Below are 23,994 nucleotides of genomic sequence, written 5' to 3' on the forward strand. Positions count from 1 at the left end.
AAAAACATATATAATCAATCGATTAATTATTTGACCTTAATCCAACTTGAAATCAATGTTATAAATTCTAACTTTTCTTTTTTTCTTAATGATAAACCATTAATAATTTACTTTTTTTTCTTTTGTTAGGTAAAATATAGAATTTGTTCATGATAAAATTTCGTGTCATCCTTTGAATATACAGAAGGAATTAATTATATTAACAAATTTTAGATTTATGAGGGTGGGCTGTGGGTTTTTTTTTCCTTTGTCATCCCACATTACGTATAAAAGAGACGAGATTTCATTAATTATATATTAAGTTGTACAATAAATGATACCTATTGCGTAATTTTTGGTAAGAAATAAATAGCATAGAGGTCGGTAATGGCTACCATAGCCTATAAATGCGAAGTAAAAGCTACCGATTGCTCTGGTTGTTAAGAGATTACTTAAAATTACAAGTTTCAACCCTACATTTAAATTTTTTAATTTAGCTTTTTAACGCTATACAAACGAATTGAAAATTTAATAAATATATAAGTAAATATGACATTTGTCATATCCTTAATTCATTTATGGGTTTAAAAAAAATTCTATCACGGACGAAGTCAAAAAAATAAATTTTTGAAGGAGAGTCGAAATTAAATTGTAATTTTTACGATAATAAGAATATAATTTCATTATTTTAATAGGTATATTTATAATTTTTAAAAAATTAAATTAAATTTTTATATTTTTAAGAAAATCAAAATGTAATTTTACCTTTATTTATTTAAAATTTTTAAAATTTCAAAGCAATTAAATGAAAAAAATTTCATGTTAGCGCCATCTCCTAACTACACCCGTGATCCAAAACATTTATTAAGAAAAAACATATTTCAATATCTAGCTGGTGAAGTATTTTTTTTTGTTTTAAATATTGTTACTGGTTTAGCAAAAATAAAGTCTCCTTTATTCAACATTTAATTTCCCCATGAATGGGTAAAAAAAAAAAGATAACAATGTTTTCCTTAAAACTTTGAAATATAAACCATTAAAACGAATGATAAATTTTCGTTAAATTAGAGTTGATCATTGGAGTCTTGAATTATTTTAAGTAATATTCATTAAGAAAGAAGCTAATACTACAGAGAGTAACATCAAAGCATAAAAATTTCAAGGAAGCAGGCTTGAGGGTTTGGGCCAAATCTGCAAACCAAGTTCAAAGTATTTGGGCCGAATAAGTTTCATCTGCACCGGCTAGAGAAGCAATCAGACCATAAACTTTTTACATCTAAAAAAGAAGTGTACATTGGTTCATAGTTACACACAAGAAAAAACCTTTTATTACAATGACAGAATTTGCACCTGGTAGTAAGCATTGATTTTACAAGAATAAAACATGGAGTTTTAAAACTTGTTTCTAAATAATAACCTCTTGATCCAATAGTAAATGTTTCAGGTATAAGAGTTTGGGTTCCATCCCTCCCTCAATTATATTTAAAAAAAAAAAATCTTACCACTACATTTACAAAAAAAACCTATCGTCTCTGGAAATTGAACATCTTTATGGCCACAGCAAAGATTGTTCCAAAGAGAACTGCGAAACTCATAATCACAGCAGCAACTAATCCCAGGTAATCATGCCTGAAACCATAATTATTTCTCAAGTACTGCTTCACCGTCTCATTGTTGCCATCTTCAAGCAGTTCGTTTATATCTCCAAATTGTGAAACAAACAATCCATACAAGGTCCAAGATACTGGACAAATCCAATAGTACCATCTCCACCATACTGGTATACTCTGTAATTGGTGAATGATAGAAAAGAGTGGAAATAAGGTTAGTTTTTGTGTATATATGCTACAATAGACCAGTAACCTAAACCCCAGGTTTAATCTTGTTGGTTTATAAGCTATGGTCTTCTTTATATCGAAAAAAAGAGAGAGATCAAATTATATAAAAGTAGCACTTACAGGTCGTGGGATGATGAAACCCGAGAAGACATTCCATAGTCCATAGAATGCTGAGGATACTATGGCTGCAATGTGGTGGTTTGGTGTGACAGCAACAGCCATCATGCCATAGTAGGTGAAGTAAAGTAAGGTGAAGAGCATGAAGAAGAGATACCAAAAGAACTTAGTAGCGGTCCATTCGAATCCAATCATAGAATACACTATAATGCCATACACAGAAGCTTGAACAAAAATATAAGGTATCTCTACTAAGACCTGCAATGGCAAAATATGGAGTTAATTATAATGCGCATACAACTTTCTTAACAATTTCAACTACTCTTCAAAATGTGAAAATTATTTACCTGTGCAATGGCATATGGCATGGCAGAATACATTCCAGCAGCTCTTTCTCTATAAAAGACTGTTCTTTCGACTGACACAACAGGCTGCACAGATGAAGAGTTCTGGATACCGATGAAAAGAACAGCAGCATACATTGAACCCATTGCATTGGACAGATCTTGTATTTTTTTCCTATAATTTTACAATGCAGAGACAATTAGATAATGAAGCTGACTGATGAAAACCAATATTGAAGCTTGAGCTTTTGTAATTGAATTATTGCTTACGTTTTTGACCCGAGGTCCCAGAACAGCGTCCCAAACATCAATGCTATGACGGTTGTAAAGAGAAATCTTACGGCAGTATACGGTGGGTTGCGCCAATATGACCAGTGTTGCTTCCATAAACAAGCTGTGCACTGCGTCAAGAATGATTGAGAATACTGTGTTGGGAAATAAAGTTCCTTGGCACCGGGAGCAGGTTTGCTTAAATCTTCAATAAGAGCTTTGTTTCTCCTGAACAAATGACATGATGCATCAGTAGCAAATTCAAGGTAGCCAAGTTTAAATAATCCACATATATGTCTTATATATGCTAAACTAAAGTAATTAGTTGAATTTGATTATTTATTTATTTTGGGGCAATGTTGTGCCTAGCTAGCTTGTTACCTGTATAGGTCTGAGTTTTTGTAGATATCAGCAAAATCAACACCTAAAGATAACTCTTGCGCTGATGCGGTAACTTCCAACATCCAAGTTGCGGGATTGTATCCATCTTTGATTTTGCTAACACCTTGAATTCCCTGCAGAAGATGGACATCATAATGTTAGACGCAGTTTTCATGCGAACTGAGAAATGCATTAAGTTGATGAACTTTGAAAATTGTTGTCTTTCATTACTTCTTACCTCAAAGTATCTGATAAGATATTTAGAATGGTGTCCTAGTGGCCCCACATAGATCTCCTGTCCTCCACGTTTCATAAGGAATAGCTACATTGCAGTTTTATATTAGTTAGGCCATACATAAATGAAAAAAGGACAGTATAAAAGATAGATATTATCTATTTTTAATAGTTTTATTATTTTCATTCGCAATTTTAAAATTTCAATTTAGAATTGATTTTTTTAAAATAAAAATGTTGATGTGACATAACACTATTAAAAAATAGATTGAGATGATGTGATATCATTATTTCATATAATCCTTCCAAAAAAAACAACCAACAAAAAATGAAGCCACTCCTTTTGAAATTTAACTTTTTATGTTCTTCACCTCGTCAAACGCTTCAAATATGTCAATACTTGGTTGATGGATGGTACACACAACTGTTCTTCCAGTGTCCACTGTATTCCTAACTGTTCTCATAACAATTGCAGCAGCCCTTGCATCAAGCCCTGAAGTTGGCTCATCCATGAAAATGATAGAAGGGTTTGCCACAAGCTCAACTGCAATCGTAAGCCTCTTTCGCTGCTCTGTTGATAAACCGTTTACACCGGGTAAACCAACTAGGGCATGCCTTAACGAATCCAGTTCCACAAGCTCCATGACTTCTTCTATGAACATCTGAAAAACATATGTTGAGATAAAACCATCAACATAATCCACTAGGAAAATATGTGGTTTTTATTGGACTCTTTTGTTCTGGGTTTCATCCTAGATAAAGTGACTTAAAAACTCTAGCATGTAACAAAGTAAAATAAGAGACTTGAAACAGCTTAGGGTTTCATAAGTCATAACCTTTCTGGTTTCAGCATCAATTTCATTGGATAATCGTAGCCAAGCGGAATAAAGCAAAGATTCATACACGGTGACATGAGGAGAATGAATGTCATTTTGTTCACAGTATCCAGATACTCGAGCAAAAGTTTCTTGCTTCTTGGGGAAACCTGAAACTGTAATGTTCCCCTCGATATAACCACCAGTTTTTCTGCCAGCAAGCACATCCATTAGAGTGGTTTTACCAGCACCACTAACACCCATTAGAGCTGTGAGAACACCAGGTCTGAATGCACCACTAATACCCTTCAATAGCACCAATCTATCATCTTTAGTGATACCTTGTTCTTTCATTTCCTACAAAATTTCAATTCAATCAACGAACTCTCACATATCTGAACAATTGAACGTATGTGGCTTTTGTACATGGAACCTTATGTTACCTGTGGCATATCAACAGAATAGTAAATGTCTTCAAAAGTGAGAGAATGCGGCTCAAATGGAAGAACCATTCCCTTTTTCTTTTTGCCATTGGTCCTAAGAGTTGCGTCAGACAAAGAAAAGGACTTGGATGAGGAGGCGCTTCTTTGAATGTCATCTTGGATCTCTGCATGTCAATTAAATTAATGTTGCACATACAATGGCTTGTACACAAACATACCAATCCAAATATATATGAGCCTTCCGTACCAGATCTATTTACATGACTTGAGCTTTTTTCACGGTCTGTTAACTGAATGCTTCCAACAACACCATTGGCTTGATCATTGCTTTCGGGTTTTTCAGATATTACAGCTCGATTCTTCTCAAAGGCTACATATTTATTTGAAGAAAAAGAATAAAATATTAGCTCTCCCTACCAAAGAGGCATAAATTTTAGTAGGTAAGCTATACTCACGCTTTAGAAAGGTAAGAGCCAGAGTAAAGAAAACGTTGAGCAATACTACAAATATAGCCAACGCCCCTACTCCGAGCCAATACCAATACGATTCATGGAAGAAACTTCTAGACTTTAAAACTTGAAGTCCTATCGATTCGTTTGAGCCCGGAGGAACCTTCAATATGAAAGCAAGCATAAAAACATCAGCATATTTTTAAGAGACAACACAAATTATAGACATTTCAACTTCCAAAAGCATTACTCGACTCCACTGGTGCCCAAGGAACTCATTAACCATCAGCGCATTTTGCCCATACATCAAAGGCGAAATCCAGTAACCCCATATCCACCAACCCCTTATTTTGTCTGCAGCATTGAACATAAAAAGTATTTAAAAACTGTTTAAAGCTTAACTTTCATTAAAAGAATTTTTTTTTTTTGGACACATTATTATACCTCGTGCCAGGACAAAGCCACTTAATGCAAAAAGTACAAGTAGAGCGAATGTCCCAAAAGTGTTGGCTACAATCATGTTTCTAGCGGCTGATGCAATGAACCGAAATAATGAGGAAGCCATCTGGTTAATGAGAACAAGGAGGAGGTACTGTCTAAAGAACCTGTGCCAAAAAAATCACTTCCACGTCAATTTGAATCAGAGCTAATAGGAAGAAACTTTGTATTTTACTATTAAAGTTCATAAGATATTTGTGCTGTCATTTATTTTTTCTACCTTTCAACATTCGGATCATATCCGATAACGTAGTAAGTAATGAATACCCACACAGAAACTTCTATAAATGTCATAGGTATCTTCAGAATCCATGACGGTAAAGCATAGGCCCACGGAGGAAAGAATAGGAGGTCTCTTTGCTTGTAAAAGACAGGGAGCTTAGTAATGGTCATAGAAAGCTCAGGCATTCCATTGAACATGATAAAAATCATACCAAAAAACAAGGCCCCCATATAGATCCTTCCTCCTTGAACTGAATCTCGATCCATCTCAGTCCTCAAAAAGAGTGTCATGGTAATACAGGACACTATTGTGAGCTAGTAGCACAAAGAAAAAATAAATGAAGTAAAAAAGGAGATAATCAATATCCTTAAAGCTCGATAATTTGTAGAACACACTACAGAGTTTAAAAATTTTAGTACGCACTTGTATACACTTGAAGATGTACACAAAAGAGTTTCTCCTCATCAACAGAAATTCCCTTGCAATGCAAGCTTTTAGCAACTCCCACTTCCCAACACCATATTTTTTGGTTGTCAAAGCAGCTGGGTGGCTCTTTTTTTTATCAAATGGAGTTCCAAGTTCCTCCCCAAGTTTCATTCCCACATGGAAAGTTTGGAATGCCTCAGCAAATTCATTAGCCGTGATAAACCTGTAAGGTTGATCTTTACGTGCCCAATACTGCATTTGATCTTTCCTTGATGTAACCTACAATTAACAATGTTAAATGTGACAGAAGAGCAACTTTCTCTGTCTGAACAGGGGACTAAAACTTTTCAAGACTTACCTCTTGCAAGAAATCAGCCACACCTTTTCTCTCAGGGCACTTAAAGCCCATAGATTCGAAAAAGCTCACCACGTGTTCACGAGGACCCTGATATACTATCACGCTATCAGAAAGGAGAATAATGTCATCAAAAAGATCGTAAGTCTCTGGAGCTGGCTGTAGAAGGGAGATGAGTGCAGTTCCATTAAGAATATGAACAGTTTGCCTAAGGGAGTTCACAATTTGGAATGTTGTAGAGCTGTCCAGACCAGTAGATATCTCATCCATAAACAGTGCTCTGGCTGGTCCTACCAGCATTTCACCTAATTGCATTGACAATGACATAATTAGATTTTGATGATAAGAAAATATCTACTCTGATAATGGAATAAATGGTGTAATTGACTTCGTGAACGACCTGTTGTGACACGCTTCCTTTGTCCTCCAGATATGCCCCTCAACATTTCATTTCCTACCAAAGTGTCTGCACATATATCCAGGCCTAAAATCTGCCAAATTTATTTCAAAGATTTTCAATAAGTGAAGAACTTATTTGTTAGTGCTTCTTGAATAGCTTTCAGTATAATTCAGTTTCTGTAACATTACCTTCATAATATAATCAGTGATTACATTTGCTTCCTGCCCTTCTGTTGCTATTGCCTGAAATGTTAAAGATGACAAAAGTAAATCATGATGAATACAGGATTCTTTATAATAAAGATTCCTGTCAGATAAATTTAATCTTTCCAATTATATTATATTTTTGGTTTTCAATCAATTATATTTGGGAGAATATTATCTTTGAACATAAGCAACTAATAATTTTGCAGGACACCTTTCAATATGTAAACAAGATAGTCTGTTTGGGAGAAAGGTATATAAGATGTTCATGTTAAGCATTACAATGGCCTCATGGTTCTTACCTTCATGAAGACATCAATATCAGGATCAGGTTTAATGTTTGCTTGTTTCTCTCTTCTTGACAACTCTGACAACATATCTGTAAATAAATAAATAAATAAATTATTTGAAGATTTACATAATAATAAATAATAAAACAAGTGATAACATTTCCATCAAAATGTCGAAAGAGAAACTCAGAAGGGGTAGAAACCAATCAAACTAACCATATCGGGTTCCAACCCCTTGGCATCTTGCAGAAAAGGCCAAAGTTTCTCTCACGGTCATTTCTCCTAGGTGAAGATCGAATTGACTGATATAGGCAGCAGTTCTCTGAGGCACGAACTCCTTCATTGTATGCCCATTGTATGTCACAGACCCCGAAAACTGCAACAGAATTTTCACTTTCAAATTAGACACTAAAGCAAAGGCAGAAGACAATGCAAAAACAAGAAGCATAGAAAGGAAGATGTGAATTTTGTAGAGTACTTGGAGAGCAGGATCAAGCTTCCCGGCCAGAGCCAACAAGAGAGTGGTTTTTCCGGAACTTGGAGGACCCAAAAGCAATGTCATCCTACAATATGTACATGAAAAGATTAATCGTTGATTAATTCCAGGATGGCCCAACTTTTTATTTTAGAAGAAAAAATTCATGTGTTTGATGAGAAAAAAGATGACCAAGTTTACCTGCCAGGTTTAATCATACCACTGACATCTTTGAGGATGGTCAGCTTTTTCATTCTACTAGAAAGAATACCCATATTTATCAACAAGCCCTTTAATCACAAAACAAAGTAAAAGGTTAATAAGAATCCTAAACAAAAAGGTGTAAAATGATGAATTAGTTATGATTCTCCAGGTTGGTACCTCAAATATGCTAGTAATGAAATTAAGGAATGAAGGCAAAGCATTGGTTCCTACAAAAGCTTCAGCTTCAATATTTATATTTTCAAATCTGACTTCGATTGTGGGAAGCTCGATGCCAACCCTGAAAATTAGAAGAAAAAGAAATCGAATGTAAATGATTACGGATGCGCGAGAACAGGATCTCATTTAGACAAACTCTGTCTTCATTTGTGTCATTCAAGTCTTTCCCTCGAATCGTTAAAAAAAACAAAACCTTCTTTCCATTTTTTTTTCTAGTAAAAAGAAAATAACAGAAAAACTTCATACCTATCTATACGGTTCTTGAACTTCCACAAGAACCTTTCATTATCTTCGTCAGCAACTTTAACCAACCTCTCTAGTATAGTCCTCCTTTCTTGCCATCCAAGGTTAACAATATCAATTTCATTGGCACCACCTTGAGAGCTAGTCAATATACCTTTCCTGAGACGAGCAACAGTTGGTAGTCTCTCAATAGCAGCCCACTTCAAAGCTTCTTCATCATCCTCTTCTCGAGAAGACCTTGAAAACACGTCCACCGCACTGTTTCTCCATACGGAAGAGCTTCCTGATCTCAAACTTCCTGCTCGTAAACTTCCCCGTAAACTGTTACTCGCTTTAAGAATATCTCCGGTCTCCATTACCACCAAATCCTAACTCCGACCAATACGATTTCCAAACTTTCACGTTCCCCCCAGCCCAAGTCAATGATTCAAAACAAAATAATAATAAAAAATGGAGTATTAGAAGTTCGGTATCCTTTTGTTATCAAACTCTTTGTCTTTGAACATTGACAAGAAAATGTGAGGAGTTTTGAAACTAAAATAACAAAAACCATCAAACCAGTATGAGGGTTGAGGAATAAGCTGATCCTGTAGCAAGAAAACTGGAGGTTTGTGATATTTATAAGGTTATATTATTAGTTAGAACTTAGAAATCTTACGGCGGGTTTTTTTTTTTAATTATTTTTGTTCTTTGTAAATATATTTCAAGGTTCAGAATTTTCAAGGTGGTTTCGTAGGGATTATTATTATTTTGTCAAAATTCAAAATTCAAACTTCATCTCATCTGTTTTCATTTTTAAAGGCTCACGTTTGATTTTAATAATCTTTTTCTCTTGATTTGGTTTATGAATGAAAACACTTTGAATAGAAATAAAAATAAAAATAAAACTAAGAGGAAGATAATAAGAAATAATAATATTATTATAATGTTTAGATGACATACTTGCTGAGCTAGCATCAAAGGAATGAAAATCCGCTGCCCATTATTTTGCCTCTTTTTGTGCCACCTATAATAATTAAAGAAATATGTCATCATAATCACAAAGTTAGGTTTAATGATAAAAGGTTTTTTTTTCTTTTTTTTTCATGTTAATGAGTAGTTGGGGTTTTATCTTCATCTTAAGTATATAGTAATTTTAAAATTTGTGGTCATCGTCTATTCTAAATAAATCTATAAAATGATGATGATTAGTTATTAAGTGTATGTTTTAATCACATCTTCTTTATATTGCGGGTAAACTACACTTAGGGTTACTAAATTATTAATAAGTATACATTTTAGTCATTTAACTTCAAAAAGTTACAACTTTGTTACTGAACTATTTGAAAATTTTTATTTATTTTACTAATTGTTAAAATCGTTATTGTATGACCATCTCTGTTTATACCACCTGTATCAACCTTAAGTTTTCCTTCCATTTCTCTACTCCAAGCTCATTCTAATGGGTACCTTGAGAAATGATTAAAAAAAACATATCTTCTTTATATTTGGGATAAACTACACCTAATGTCACTAAACTATTAATAAGTTTATGTTTTAGTCACTCAACTTCAAAAAGTTACAAAACAATCATTGAATTTTTAGAAAGTTTTTATTTAAGTCATTAGGTTGTTAAAATAACGGATGCATGGTCTTCTCTATTTGTACCACCTGCATCAATTAAAAGTATTTTTTCCCTCTTCTCTTTTGTAGTTCAATTTTTTTATAGAACAACTTTTAATGTCATGAATTTATGAATTATCAAAATTCAAACAACTTTTTTGTTCGATCTCCAACGTTAACCGTCAAATCAACTTGAAACTAAAATATGCTCTTCTACTTGTCGATAGATGCTGGTCCACTACATTGATCTTCAAATCATCACTTAGAGTTTACTAGTGAGACTTTTTTTAAAAAATAATTTAACAATTCAATGACTTAAATAAAAATTTTCAAATAATTTAGTGACTTAAATAAAAATTTTGAAATAATTGAATGATAATTTCATAACTTTTTGAAATTGAATTGCTGAAATATAAACTTAAAAATAAATTAAAGCATGAGGCTTAGTTTATATTTATGTTTTTATTAACGATTTATTTTAACGGCATACCACAGCTACGTACCTTTAAAAAAATTTACCGTCGAAGCAAAAATTACGCTTTCCTCTTTTCAGCACCTTCTACAACCAAAACTTTTTTTTGACAAAGTTGGATGGGCATGCCTTCACCGTGATGATGTGGCCAAGAAAATCGTTTGAGCCGCTAGACTCTTGGCTTTTTCCAAGTTGTTAATACCTCTTCAATTTCAAACAAAATTCTTTTCTCTAACACTGAAAAGATAATTTATTTTCAAGTTTTACTAATTTGATTGATTGCTTATCTCCTAGGCTATTGATTTTTTTTTATCACAAGAACCCTTTGGTATCTCTCTTTTTATTTAGTTTATTTATTTATAAAATTAAAATTAATTTACCACCATAATTCAAGAGCAACTCAAATCCTTTGGTATTTTTTATTGCTTTTATTTTTCTGTAATATTGGTATACACCATAGTGGTGGATTACAAAGAAAAAGAAGCATTTACGAGGAAAAAGATGAATACTGAAATTTTTTTAAGAAAGAGAATATGCTTTTAAAATTTTAAGTTCAAAAAACATCACTTAACTAATAATGTATTTTTTTACTCCCAAATTTTCAATTTTCAATTTTAATTTCTAATGTTATTGATATTTCCATTAAATCATTAATAGCGGTTTTTTTATTGACATAATAATAAATTTAGTTTTTTTTTATGTTTATAAATTTTATCAGTTTAATTATAATTCTAAAAAATTTAACAATTTTGTCATCAACCTTACACCTTCTATTAATTTAGTTTTAATTTTTTAAAATTAAAATAAAAAATAAAATATTTAAAAGTTTATTATTTTATAAAAATATAATCAACCCTCCTTATAATAACCTCATTTGTTTACTCAAAATTTGCCTATTATAGAGAGGTGACTATTATCCTTAAACCCTAACACCTATAACAACATTTTGTTATAGAGAGATAATCGTTCTAAGCTTATCATAGAATTCATATCATGAATTTTCATCAAATAGAAAAAATGAAAATTATGTTCCAAAAAAAAAGTTGAAATGTAACCAACAAAATTAAAAGAAGTATAACATGTGCATGTATTACTATTTTTATGCATATTTTATTTACAATTTTTCACATGATTAATTATAAAGTTGATAAATTTAACAAGTTCAATTAATCAACATAAGTTATCAAATTAAATTAATTAATTTATCATGAATTGTTAAATTCAAGTATTCAATTTATAAGTTTATGATGTTCTAAATTCATGGTTTTAGGGTTTTAGGGTTTTAATGTTTTAAGGCATGTGATTTAAGGTTTAAGGTATAGGATTTTAGGGTTTATGATATAGGGCTTGTGGTTTTAGGGTTAAGGTAAAATATTTCAAGGTTTAGGGTTTAAGGTTTTATGATCTAAAGGTTTAGTGTTTAGGGTTTTAGTATTTTAGAGTTTAGGTTTTAGAGTTGTTTAGGATTTAGGGTCTATTAATTCATATCGTGAATTTTTATCAAATAGAAAAAATGAAAATTATGTTCCAAAATTATAAGGTTGATAAATCTAACAAGTTCAATTAATCAACAAATGTTATCAAATTAAATTAATTAATTTATCATGAATTGCTAAATTCAAGTATTCAATTTAGAAGTTTATGATGTTCTAAATTAATGGTAGAGAACATAATAGTTTCTTAAATTGATATCTTTAATTCTACTAATTGAGGATTATTTCTATTTAATAAAATATGATTAATAGATTTCTCACATGAAATTTAATCATTTTATTAAAATAATATTTTAATTAAGATCATTTTCATTTGATAAATGATAATTAATAGACGTGCTTATAAGAAATAACTATATTTTTACACAAAAATTTAAACCATATGTTGTTATACAGAACTAATTTAATAAAGAATGTACTTCATAACTATAGATATTGTTGTTATAAGTGAAAAGCAGTTATAGAGGGTTATTAAAACAATACTTTTGTATATATTTTTAAAAACCCACAAATAAGACTTAAACTAAATTTTAAAAAATTATTTTTTTGTTAGTTTTATAAATAAATAAAAAGATAAATTTATTATATGTTTAGCCTTACTCCTTAATCCTCGTCAAATTTAAGCATCGTTTTCATCGACAAACACTAATACCAATAACCCTTAATCTGAACTCCTTAATTTTCACATCCTCCATTATCGCTCTATCAAACAAAGGCTCCTTTTGGATATCATTTCCCCCATGGTGAGATGGAATTAATAGAATATATGCCTTTTAAATGGTGAAGCAACTTCCTTTTCGCACCTACGGTGAAGTGCGGTGAGGCAATTGAATTGCACCACAACCCTCAATTTTGGCTGATGCTTTATGCTTCAATGGGAGTAAATCTACAGATGTGGAGAATTGTTTTACAAAAGCAATATTCTTTGAGTTATTTTTTAATTAGAATAAATATATAATAAAATTTTATTATTGTCCTTAATAGTTATTTCTATTCTCACCTCACCGCTACAGTTACATTTGAATCCAAACACACACACCATTACTGTTTCTAATCTCACTACTACAGTATTCAATCACATCACTACAATAACTAATCTCACCGCCACAACTATTTTTAACCTTATCGAAGGTAAACACACTGCCTATCCAAACTACGTCTAAAATTGATTGTGGAGGAGTTGGTGTAACAGCCCCTTTTTCAGTGGTGTCGGAAACTGTAACACCCCTTACCCGAGACCGTTGCCGGATTTGAGCACAAGGCACTACTAAACTTATTTGAGCACTTAACCAAATTTAGATAATTTATATCATACTTTTCAGACAAGCTGTCCAACTGCATCATAGTTGCTAAATAATTCATATCTCGAGTTATAAAACTCGAAAACCAAATCCGTAAATTTTCCCCGAATTTATACTCATATATCTACTTACCAATTTTTTTTATAATTTTTGGTTGGTCCAATTAGTACAGTTTATTAGTTAAATCCTCCCCTATTTCAGGGTTTGGCTACTTTGACCCCTGTGCACTACGAACCAAATTTCTCTCTGTAAAAAATTCAAATAACCATTCCGTTTGTTTCTCTTAAAAATAGACCCAATGAGGAATCCATACATATACAGTATGACTCATAATTATTTTTGTGCAATTTTTAATGATTTTCTAAAATCAGAACAGGGGAACTCGAAGTCATTCAGACTCTGTCTCACCACAATTTAAATATCTCATAACATAAAATCCAATTGCATGCACCGTTTCCTCTATATGAAACTAGACTCATTAGGCTTTAATCTCATTTTTTTTCCAGCCCTTAACTCAATTTCCACAATTTATGGTGAATTTTCAAAGTCAAACTACTGCTACTTACCAAAAACTGTTTTAGTACAAATATTGTTAACTAGTTCATAACATCTTTACTTCAATTCATTCAAACTCTATACATGCCATATAAATCTTTAAACATAAAACAAAAACTACCAGAATTGATCTGAATAGTGTGCCCTGTTGTGTTGATCCGATCTACCCACTTCACTTCAAGTCAATCTACATAAAAATATTAAACACACACAAGTAAGCTTATTGAAGCTTAGTAAGCTCATAGGCATATAAACACAAATCATATCAAATATCGTACACAATCTTATATCTATTAGTTTAACTATTTCATCCTCCAAATCACAATTTCATTAATAACTCATTGGAATAATTTCCATATGGCTACTCACAATTTAACTCCCTTAGGCCCATTTCTCATTTACTTCATTGTCAATTTAAGGAACAATAAGGGAATTGAGTGCTTCATTATCACATTGCCATAGTAAACTATGGACTTTCACATTGTTACGCATCACACACCGAAGCCATAGCCTTGCCATGGTCTTACACGGTTCACATATCATACCGAAGCCATATCCCAGACATGGTCTTATACGGAATCACATTATCACATTATACCGATGCCATAGCCCAGCTATGGTCTTATACGGAGTCACATTATCACATTGCACCGATGCCATAGCCCAGCTATGGTCTTAAACGGGCACACTTATCACATATTTTTCGTCAATTCATCAGGGTCACAGAATAGAAGCACTCAAATCCATTGTTCCTACTAATTTGTACTTTTAGTTACACATTATTCATTAGTTAATGCAAATTGATAGTATTCATCAACAATAAAATACTTTAACAATCATAAGATTTTCATATCAAAACATTGAACTTTGCCATATGAACTTACCTGGACTAATTTGCAAAAGTTGTAGAAATTCAGGGACTATTCTTGAATTTTCTCCTTTCCACGATTCAGTTTTTTTTCTTGATCTATAATTATAAAATCATTCCTTCATTAGCATCCATTTCAATTCTATTTCACTTCACAATTTATGCTGTTCAAATTTCGAAATTGCACTTTTACCCCAAAATTTATAGTTTTCACAATTTAGTCCCTGCTCAATTCACCCATCAATTGAACTAATTTTTCTCAATTAACACTTTATTTTATCATTATAAACTATTTAAAAACCTTTTATATTCTTAATTTCAACAGAAACCTTCAATTCACAACTTTTTCACAATTAGGTCCTAAATATCATTTCCTATCAAAATCACTTAATAAAACCACCTTAATATGAAATTAGAACTTAAATTTCATAATAATTCATCATAAAATTCCCTTATCCATCCAGGGTAACTTCCAATTTCACCCATAAAATCAAAAACTAATGAATTCTACAAGTGGACCTAATTGTAAAAGTCATAAAAACATAAAAATTATCAAGAAAAGTAAGAATTAAACTCACATGATGTAAAAATATGAAAAACCAGCTTTCTCCAGACCTTATATGGCGTTTTGGCTGAGAAAATATGAAGAAATGTCTAGATTTTTCAATTACATCATTATTTAACTATTAACTTTTATGCTATTTCCAATTTTGCCCCTTGCTCACATTGTTTTCTTGCTTATTTCATACCCAAACCGTCCAGTCATTAACCTTTGGGTCTAATTGCTCTTTAAATCCATCTTTTTAAATACTTAAGCTATTTACTCACAATTTAACAAATTTTGCGCTATTTTCAATTTAGTCCTTTTTAATTAATTAGCCATCCAAACGTTAAAATTTTCTAACGAAACTTTAATACTAACTCAATGACACTCCATAAATATTTATAAAAATATTTATAGCTCAATTTTCAACTTTTAGGTCTCGATACCTCATTTTTGACCCGTTTGACCTAATAAATTCTTTTAATTCACTAATTTCACCATTTCACAAATTCTTCTAAATTCTTACTTGACTCATAAATATTAAATTACTATCTTGTTCAATCTTATTTGTCGAATTTAGTGATCTCAAATCACCATTTCCGACACCACTGAAAATTAGGCCGTTACAACTCTCCAATGGTTTCGGGGCCATTAAATCCGTTGAGTAAATTTGTAAATATTATTTTTTAATATTTACGAGTCAAATGTGATTTTTTAAAAAAGTTTTTGATTTGATAATTTATGTTATATAAGTAATTTATTAAGTTCAAGTAGTTTTAGAAGATGAGGTATCGAGACCTTATTTTTATAAATCGAGCCGTAAATATTTTTATAAATATTTACGGAGTGTCTTTAAGGTGGTATTAAAGCTTCGTTAAGAAATTTTAACGTTTCGATGGTTAATTAATAAAAAAAGTGCATTCCTGGAACTCCGTTCACGTAAACCGGACTAGTAAATATTTTTAATTAGGTTTCAATTAAGTGAATTTGCTTGAATTAAAAGTAATTAGGTATAAAGACTAAATTGCAGTGAAAGTTGAATTATAGATGAAAGAAAATTTTAAAGGACTAAATAAGCAATTATACCATTGGTATTAAATGACGCGGCACAACGATGAAGATATTTATAAAATTTAAAGTTATATTATATTTTATTATATTATATTATATTATAATGATAAAATAAAGAATAAATAAAAAGAAAGAAAGATAGAAACGAAACGAAACAGAAAGAAAAAGAAAGAAAGAAAGAAAAGAAAAATGAAAGAAAGGAAGGAGAAAGCCACAACCTTAGGGGCTTCAAAAGTTTTAAGTTCAACCGGTTTGTCAATTTAGTCTATTTTTCTTGTAATTTTTATGTTTTTGCAATCCCAGTGTTAAATACTAATCCGACCCATGTCAAAATTTTAGAAATTATTGAGTTTTTAAGTGTTGTTAATGTTGAATAATTTTAGTATTAGGGACTAAATTGATAGATTTTCAAGTTAGAAATGAAAAAGGATTGAATTGTAGAATAAATTGTAAATTTTGAGTAATAGGGATTAAATTATGAAAATTTTGAAATTTAGGGATTTAAATGAAATTAGAGAGTTAAATCTAGTTTAAAGTGGAGATTGAATAAAAATATAGAATTGATTGTGAAGAAATAAAATTAGTCTCGGTTTAGGGACTAAATTGGAATTTACACAAATGTTGAGTAAAAAGTTGAAATATTCAATATGAAATTTAAATTGTATTGTATTTATAAATTTTAATTGTTTTAATTCCGTAGCTAACGTCGTACCGGAACCCTCGACTAAAAAGGGGAAAGATAAAGTCGATGAGGAATAACTCGAAATTTCTGGTTTGTATTTCTATAATCCGAACTTAGTTATTAATTGTTGTATTTTGATTTAATGTTAATGATAAGTGTTGAGGTGAGTAATTGATGTTTTGATAATTGATTGAATGATTTGAATTGGTAGATAAATATATGTATTGAATGGATTGAGTTTTCAATTTGACATGATTGTATTAGTAATTATGTGATTATATGAAAAGCTGACATTGGATATTGATTGTTATTGAATTGTGAAATTTAAACCCTATTAATTGTATCGGGCTGAATCGGATATAGATGGCATGCCATAGGATTGGAAGAGTTCAGGGATTTCTTTGACTTCGAGTCGATAAGACACTGGGTGTCAATTTACTACTTCGGATTAATTCGATGAGGCATTGGGTGCCAATTTACTTCAGTTTAGCTGATGAGACACTGGGTATCCGTTCGAGTCCGAGTCGTGTTAATAGGGGTAATTAAGTGAAATGACACTATGATCGATGTTGGATGATATTATATGTGAAATGAAAATGAGACTGTGAATTGAAATATGGATTGAGACACATGAATTGTGTATTCATGAATTGGACATGGTACGAACATTATTGTTGTTTAAGTGAAATGTGTATTATATTGTGAGAAGCTATTTTATAGCAAATAATAAGAATTGAGTATGGTATAAAATGATGTATTTATGATTTGAGTATTGAATGGTTAATGTTATTGTATAAATAAATGTGAATTTTAAATATTCAATTGTGCCTATTATATTATTTTGTCTTTGAATATTCGGATTATAGAAATACCACTAAGTTTTACTCAGCATACGGTTTTGTTTCCCGTGCTCAGGTTAGGTACTTAATTTTGATCACCGATTCAGCATCCAACAACGATCCCGAACTCAAATGTGGTGATGTTTATCCTTTGTGTCGGCATGTACCTAAGGTGTCTAAATAATAGTTATTTTGTGGATTGATTGTAAATGAGATTATAAGTTTAATTTTCGTTGGTTTTATACATATAAATATGTGTTTGATTGTTGAGGTTATATTATGGCATGGTAAATTGAACGAAATCTAGATAGGTGCATGTGAATTTAATTCTATGTTTAAGTGCTCATGAACTAGGCAAATTGATTTTGATTTGGTATGTTTATAATTTGGATTAAAATGATACTTTGATGATTTGTTTTGATGATATGAAATGTTTGAAATTTTTGTCTGTTTGATCTGTAAAATCCGATAATGCTCCGTAACCCGGTTCCGGCGAGGGATACAAATTGAGGGGTGTTACAGTTGGCATGACTTTCCACCTATCGAGTCTCCAAAACCTCATCATTGCCTATATATCCTCAATCAAATGGGCCTTCAAACACAATAAACTTGTTTAGGGTAACAACCTAAAAACATCAATTTTCACTCTTTTCAACCTCAAGTTATAGTTTTTTACTCAACATGAACATAGTAATTGTTAATGTTTAAAAAAGAAAAAAGTTATTTACATAAGTTTTTTCATAGTTTTTCCCTTTAAATTATTTTATTTATAAGGTTGTTGTTTTATTTATAGAATTATTATTTTAATAAATAAACTTCATGTTAGAAAGTGAGAAAGATAGATATTCATTTGTTTATGAATATTTTTATAATTATATATGTATTTTTGTAAAATCTTATATATTTTTATTGAAAAATGAAATTTTATTTTTTAAAATAAATTTTAATTTTTAAGAATCAAGACTAATTTGACGGAATGTGTAAAGTTGAAGGCTAAATTTGTTATTTTTTTTAAATTTAGGATTAAATTGATAAAATTTATAAATTTTAGAGGATTAAATTTGTTATTATACTAATAAAAAAACGACTGTTAATGACTTAGTGAAGGAGTGATCAGAATATCAAATTTTGAGAATTTTAATTTGACTTGAATGTGAATTAATTATTGTATAAAGAAAAAGAAAAGAGAAGAAACGTGTCAAAAATATTCTAGGTGGAGTGGGGCACAAAAAGGAGTACAATAATGGGTAGAAGATTTTTGTTCATCAAGAGGTTGCAATTTGAAGGTAAATTTGAACTCGTAAAGGAGCTGGACTTACACTATGGATGAAAATACAGGCATGGCATGGCAGATGGGAGCAACTGAGCAAGGACAATCGTTCTTGAATTGGATAGCAATCCAATTGTTGCAGGGTAGGTAAGTTGAGTAATGCAGTTGCTTGTGATGTTAGAAGAACGATGAATCTGCCATGGGAAGTCAAACTAAAGCATATCTATAGGGAGGGCAACAAAATAGCAGATGCTTTGGCTAATTATGCGTTCACATGGCCACTGGGTTTTTATTGTTTTTTACAACCACCAGATGAGATTTTACGTTGTGCAGGACGGCATGTTTAGTGTTGGTCAACCAAGATTAGCGACGATGCTCTTTTTCTACCGATATATATAGTAGAAAAAGTCCAACACAAAAATGGGTGGAATCTAAGTTGCGGCAGCAATTGAGAACGCTAAAACTTAAAAAATACATTTTTCATAATATTTTTTTATCACACTTTTCAAAAATACTCTCTTAATGAGGGGATCAAGGCCAAACTGTAGGGTTTATAGAAAATTTAAATTTCTGTAACTCAATTGACCTATTGATGAGCCTTTTTAATCCACTAATTATAGTACTTATCCAAATATATAATCATGTGTGATTACAAATAATTAAATCTAATTTAGTTATAAAGTGATTTTTCAAGTGCACCCTAACTAGAATATCCTTTCAAAAAATTTAAATTAACAATATGAAATCCAAAGTAAAAATAGAAGATATGAATCCTTGCCATGTAATTTTTAATAAAGAATATTTCTAAAGTTGGAATCCGAATCTCTATATAGAGGTGTACTAATATCCTTAGATATGAAAGGTTATAAATCTAATTTCTTATTTATTACAAAACTCATGTGTTTGACTGAACCAATTTCATATTATATACAAAGCCTCTCCAATTGGTTTATAAATTCATTTTATTTGGCCCATCGTAGATTTCATAAACTAGTTTTTTTTTATTTTATTTTTAGGTTATAATTAATTAATTATTTTAAATAATCTGATTAAAATCAATCATTACAAGCATTAAATTGAATAATTAAGCTTAACTCAAACTAACTAAAATAAGTAATTTACACTTCTTCTTTTTTTTACAGAGATAAAATTGAATTTGAAAGCTTAAAGCATCATAGCCCTAACTTTATCGACACAACTAAAACATCGTTAATTATTGTTTTCTCTCTCTTATTTTGAATATATATATATATATAAATGGATATATTATAATTGGAGATAGGATAGTTGTTAGAAATTAAACATAAACCCTTATGTCACAATACAATACTTTTATCATTAAATTAAGAAGTTGTTGAAAATAATTTAGAATATTATATTTTTAAATACATGTATTATATATGAAGAGGAGAGAATATCATGTATGACGCTCTTTAAATATGATTTAGTTTTGGATGATTGTTATTATATTTATATGAAACAAACAAAATTTTTAAAAATGACTTTAGCAATAAATTATTTTGATCTTTTGGATTTCGAATTAGTTAAGAAAGCCATGAAATAAATATCCATTTCCCTTCCCTTCATTGTCATTGTTTAGGTTAACTCTGCTATTAGATTGGATAAGTTGTAGATTTGATTTATATACTTTAATTTAATTATTTTCAGTCCTTGTATTTTTTAAAACTTGTTATTTAACCAATTAGATTTAACTATTATTTTTTTGGATTAGTATTATAATTTTAAAATTTTAAAAATATATATAAAAATTAAAATTGAGGATATTAAAAACCTCCATAAATCTCCAGCTTAATATGAAAGTAAGAACGAAATCTCATATTTAAACCCTAATATTTAATTTGATGGATAAAATGGTTGACAAGAAAATATATTTTAGTAATGTGGTAGATATTCCTATGCCTATGGTATATTAAAAAATAAATTAAATCACAGTCAGCCACTGTACTTGGTTTAATTTCTACATATAATTTCATACAATCAACGTCGTTTACATCAAATGTAGTTGAGAAGCCAATGTTGAATTAGAATTATTTTCGTTGAGTGTAATACCTGGTGTTGAGTGTTGACATTCTAGAATTATTTTTGTTGGATGTGTGGTCAACCATTTGCAAAATATTTGCCACGCTTCCCTTTTTTTTAACCTGTAAAGTAAAGGTTTTAACTTTATCCAGTTATGATATAATAGAGGTATTAAAAATTTAGGCCCATTTATTAGGCTCGGGCCTGGTCTAAAAAATAGATTTAAAATTTTGTCTAAGCTTGATTAGAATGAAAATGTTAAAATTCGGGCCCAACTTGGCCCGCCGATATTAATTTTTATATTATTTTTTATATAATTTTAAAATATATATAATACATCAAAAATACTAAAAACATCAAAATAAATATTTCCCAACAAATTAAAAATAAATTTAAAAAAATGTATACTTAAATAACACTAAGATAGATGCAACTTAACAAGTAAATATCTCTAAAATAATAACAAAATTAACAAATATCTTTAATATAATAATAAAATTAACAATAAAATAAATTTTATATAATATCCAAACAATAACAACAAAATAATATTAACATAATATTAAAATGGTAGCAAAATAGAGAGAAAATAACAAGAAAATAATATTAAAAAATCATATTTTTTTATCCTTTAGTAAATTCTTGAGGCCCGACTCATTTTTTAAATGGGCGTTATTTTTTTTGTTCAAACCTATTTTTCAAGTCTATATTTTTGTCCAAATCCTCTCACATTTCGGACAGGCCTTCGGGCCGGGCCATGCTAACCTCTATGATATAAGGATTAAATTTGTAATTTGAGTTAAGTAGAGGGATAACCGTTTGACTTAAAATTAGTTTTTTTTTAAATCAAATATTATTTTTAAAAATAAATATAACTTTGCAATAATTTTTAAATAATTACTCTCATATAAAAAACACTCGTGTTCATTCAACATTTACTTTTCTGTTTTCTATTGAATGAGTCAAATCATAAAAGATAGAAAATAATTTATGAACATTTACTTATGTTTTAAATGATTTAATTAGAGGCAGAGAGTGGATAATGGATTCAAGGAGGATATATGTATAATAATAATTTTATATTTTAAAAATTAATAATACGATAAAATTTTATTGATATTTAAAAATTTTAATTTTTAAAATTATTTTAATATAAGTTTGTTGTCATAACTATTTTTTAAATTTTAAAATTTTTTATTTATAGATATTAAATATAAATAAAAAATAAAACCAGAATGTCATTTTTTTTATAATTTACATTAAATGCATGATTATAGACCTAAAAAGTTAATCGATCAGACTTTGATTATCCAAGTTGGAATCCAATCCTTATAAATGATGATTGAATTTGTTAATTAATTGAAGTTAGTTAATTAGTTTGAGTTTTTTTTTATATTTAAAAAAAATTTAAGATATGTTGATTTATTTAGTTCTTTTAATTTTATAAAAGATTATTTTAACCTTCCAATTAATTTTTGGTTTGTTTAGTTTTTAAATTTATATTTTTGTCTAATCATTCTAAAATGAATAAAAATATTAATATTTTTTAATTTTGTTGATAGTATATACACGTAGATAATACATCAACATTTAATTATTTCTTACAATTTAACTACAAAGATAACTTTTGTAGGTTGTAACGAATGTATAAATTTCAAATCAAATATTTTGATTACAATATAACATGCATCATACGGGAACTTTTTCAACTTGTTCCTTTCCTAATAATATATTCTACCATTACAAATATGGAATTCTGTCATTCATGGGTTTGTCCCTTATTTACCCATATATATAGATAGAATTTTGTTGTACACAATATTTAAACCAAGAGTTGTTTAACATCTCTGGAAATTGATTACCTTTATGAACATTGTAAAGATTGCCCCAAAGAGAATAGTGAAACTAACAATCACACAGTAATTTCTGAAGTCAAAATAATTTCTGAAGTACTGCTCTATTGTCTCATTGTTCCCATCTTCAAACATGTCTGTTATATCTCTAAACTGTGAAACAACCAATCCATACAAGGTCTCAGAAACCGGACAAATCCAGTAGTACCACCTCCACCATATTGCCATACTCTGTAATTGGTGCACATTTGAATTTAGTTAGTCCTCAGGATTTGTGTGTATATATGTATATGCTAAAGATACCAAGACCTCAACCCGAGGTTTAATCCTATTGGTTTATGCAGTGGCATCCAACAGAATTGGATGCCATATGAGGCGAAGTAAAGTAAGGTGAAGAACATGAAGAAGAGATACCAGAAGAACTTAGCAATGGTCCACTCGAATCCGATCATAGCATACACTATAATGACATACACAAAAGCTTTAACAAAAATATAAGGTATCTCTATTATAATGGCATTTGGCATTGCAGAGTACATTCCAGCAGCTCTTTCTCTATAAAAAACTGTCCTTTCGACAGACATAACCGGTTGCACAAAAGCAGCGTCTTGGATACCAATGAAAAGAATAGCAACGCACATTGAACCCATTGCATTGGACAGGTTTTGTATTCTTTTCCTATAATTTCATGATGCAGACAATTAGTAAATGTAAATAATTTTTCTAACTTTATCATTTTCATTCATTTCTATTTATTTGGTTCTACATACAATTTATTTCTGATTTCAACGAGTTAACGGAGAGATCGATTGGATATATATAATTAGAACTCAACTAATTTATAATTAGGTTTCAACTTTTCGCCTATCAATTATTTAATCATGAAGTCATTCCACCATAGTATCATAACTTAACTCCCCCTGAATACATACTATTTATGAAAGCTATTTAATAAATGTTCGTCCAATAATATTGTCATA

The 23,994-nt window shown here is 30.1% G+C and overlaps 2 protein-coding genes across 2 annotated transcripts; both read right to left on the minus strand.

Annotated features, from left to right (window-relative positions):
• Nucleotides 1–1,226: 1,226 nt before the first annotated feature.
• Nucleotides 1,227–9,027, minus strand: LOC107959657 (pleiotropic drug resistance protein 1). The gene is made up of 24 exons (XM_016895758.2): nucleotides 8,428–9,027; nucleotides 8,122–8,242; nucleotides 7,942–8,030; nucleotides 7,744–7,828; nucleotides 7,482–7,641; nucleotides 7,278–7,354; nucleotides 6,961–7,014; nucleotides 6,773–6,863; nucleotides 6,376–6,677; nucleotides 6,015–6,296; nucleotides 5,589–5,905; nucleotides 5,315–5,475; nucleotides 5,121–5,224; nucleotides 4,877–5,033; nucleotides 4,669–4,791; nucleotides 4,422–4,585; nucleotides 4,000–4,335; nucleotides 3,535–3,825; nucleotides 3,168–3,251; nucleotides 2,930–3,063; nucleotides 2,549–2,776; nucleotides 2,282–2,453; nucleotides 1,938–2,192; nucleotides 1,227–1,766 (listed from the first exon to the last, which is right to left on the minus strand). Exons 1-24 carry the CDS (start codon nucleotides 8,778–8,780, stop codon nucleotides 1,503–1,505), a joined length of 4,404 nt encoding a protein of 1,467 aa, XP_016751247.2. The 5' UTR covers nucleotides 8,781–9,027; the 3' UTR covers nucleotides 1,227–1,502.
• A 13,972-nt stretch (nucleotides 9,028–22,999) lies between these two features.
• LOC121228855 (pleiotropic drug resistance protein 1-like) lies at nucleotides 23,000–23,750 on the minus strand. The gene is made up of 3 exons (XM_041111862.1): nucleotides 23,743–23,750; nucleotides 23,309–23,692; nucleotides 23,000–23,243 (listed from the first exon to the last, which is right to left on the minus strand). Exons 1-3 carry the CDS (start codon nucleotides 23,748–23,750, stop codon nucleotides 23,000–23,002), a joined length of 636 nt encoding a protein of 211 aa, XP_040967796.1.
• Nucleotides 23,751–23,994: the final 244 nt, after the last annotated feature.

This window comes from Gossypium hirsutum, chromosome A05, assembly GCF_007990345.1.
Source record: "Gossypium hirsutum isolate 1008001.06 chromosome A05, Gossypium_hirsutum_v2.1, whole genome shotgun sequence".
Taxonomy (NCBI): domain Eukaryota; kingdom Viridiplantae; phylum Streptophyta; class Magnoliopsida; order Malvales; family Malvaceae; genus Gossypium; species Gossypium hirsutum.

Excerpts from the sequence above, each read along its gene's own strand:
- LOC121228855 (XM_041111862.1), bottom strand. Across the intron at positions 23,244-23,308 it reads TTGAGGTCTTGGTATCTTTA|TATGGCAATATGGTGGAGGT; the intron begins GCATATACATAT and ends CCAATTACAGAG.
- LOC107959657 (XM_016895758.2), bottom strand. The coding sequence starts at position 8,780 with ATGGAGACCGGAGATATTCTTAAAGCGAGTAACAGTTTACGGGGAAGT. Across the intron at positions 2,193-2,281 it reads TGCCATATGCCATTGCACAG|GTCTTAGTAGAGATACCTTA; the intron begins GTAAATAATTTT and ends TTGCCATTGCAG. Across the intron at positions 1,767-1,937 it reads GTTTCATCATCCCACGACCT|AGTATACCAGTATGGTGGAG; the intron begins GTAAGTGCTACT and ends CACCAATTACAG.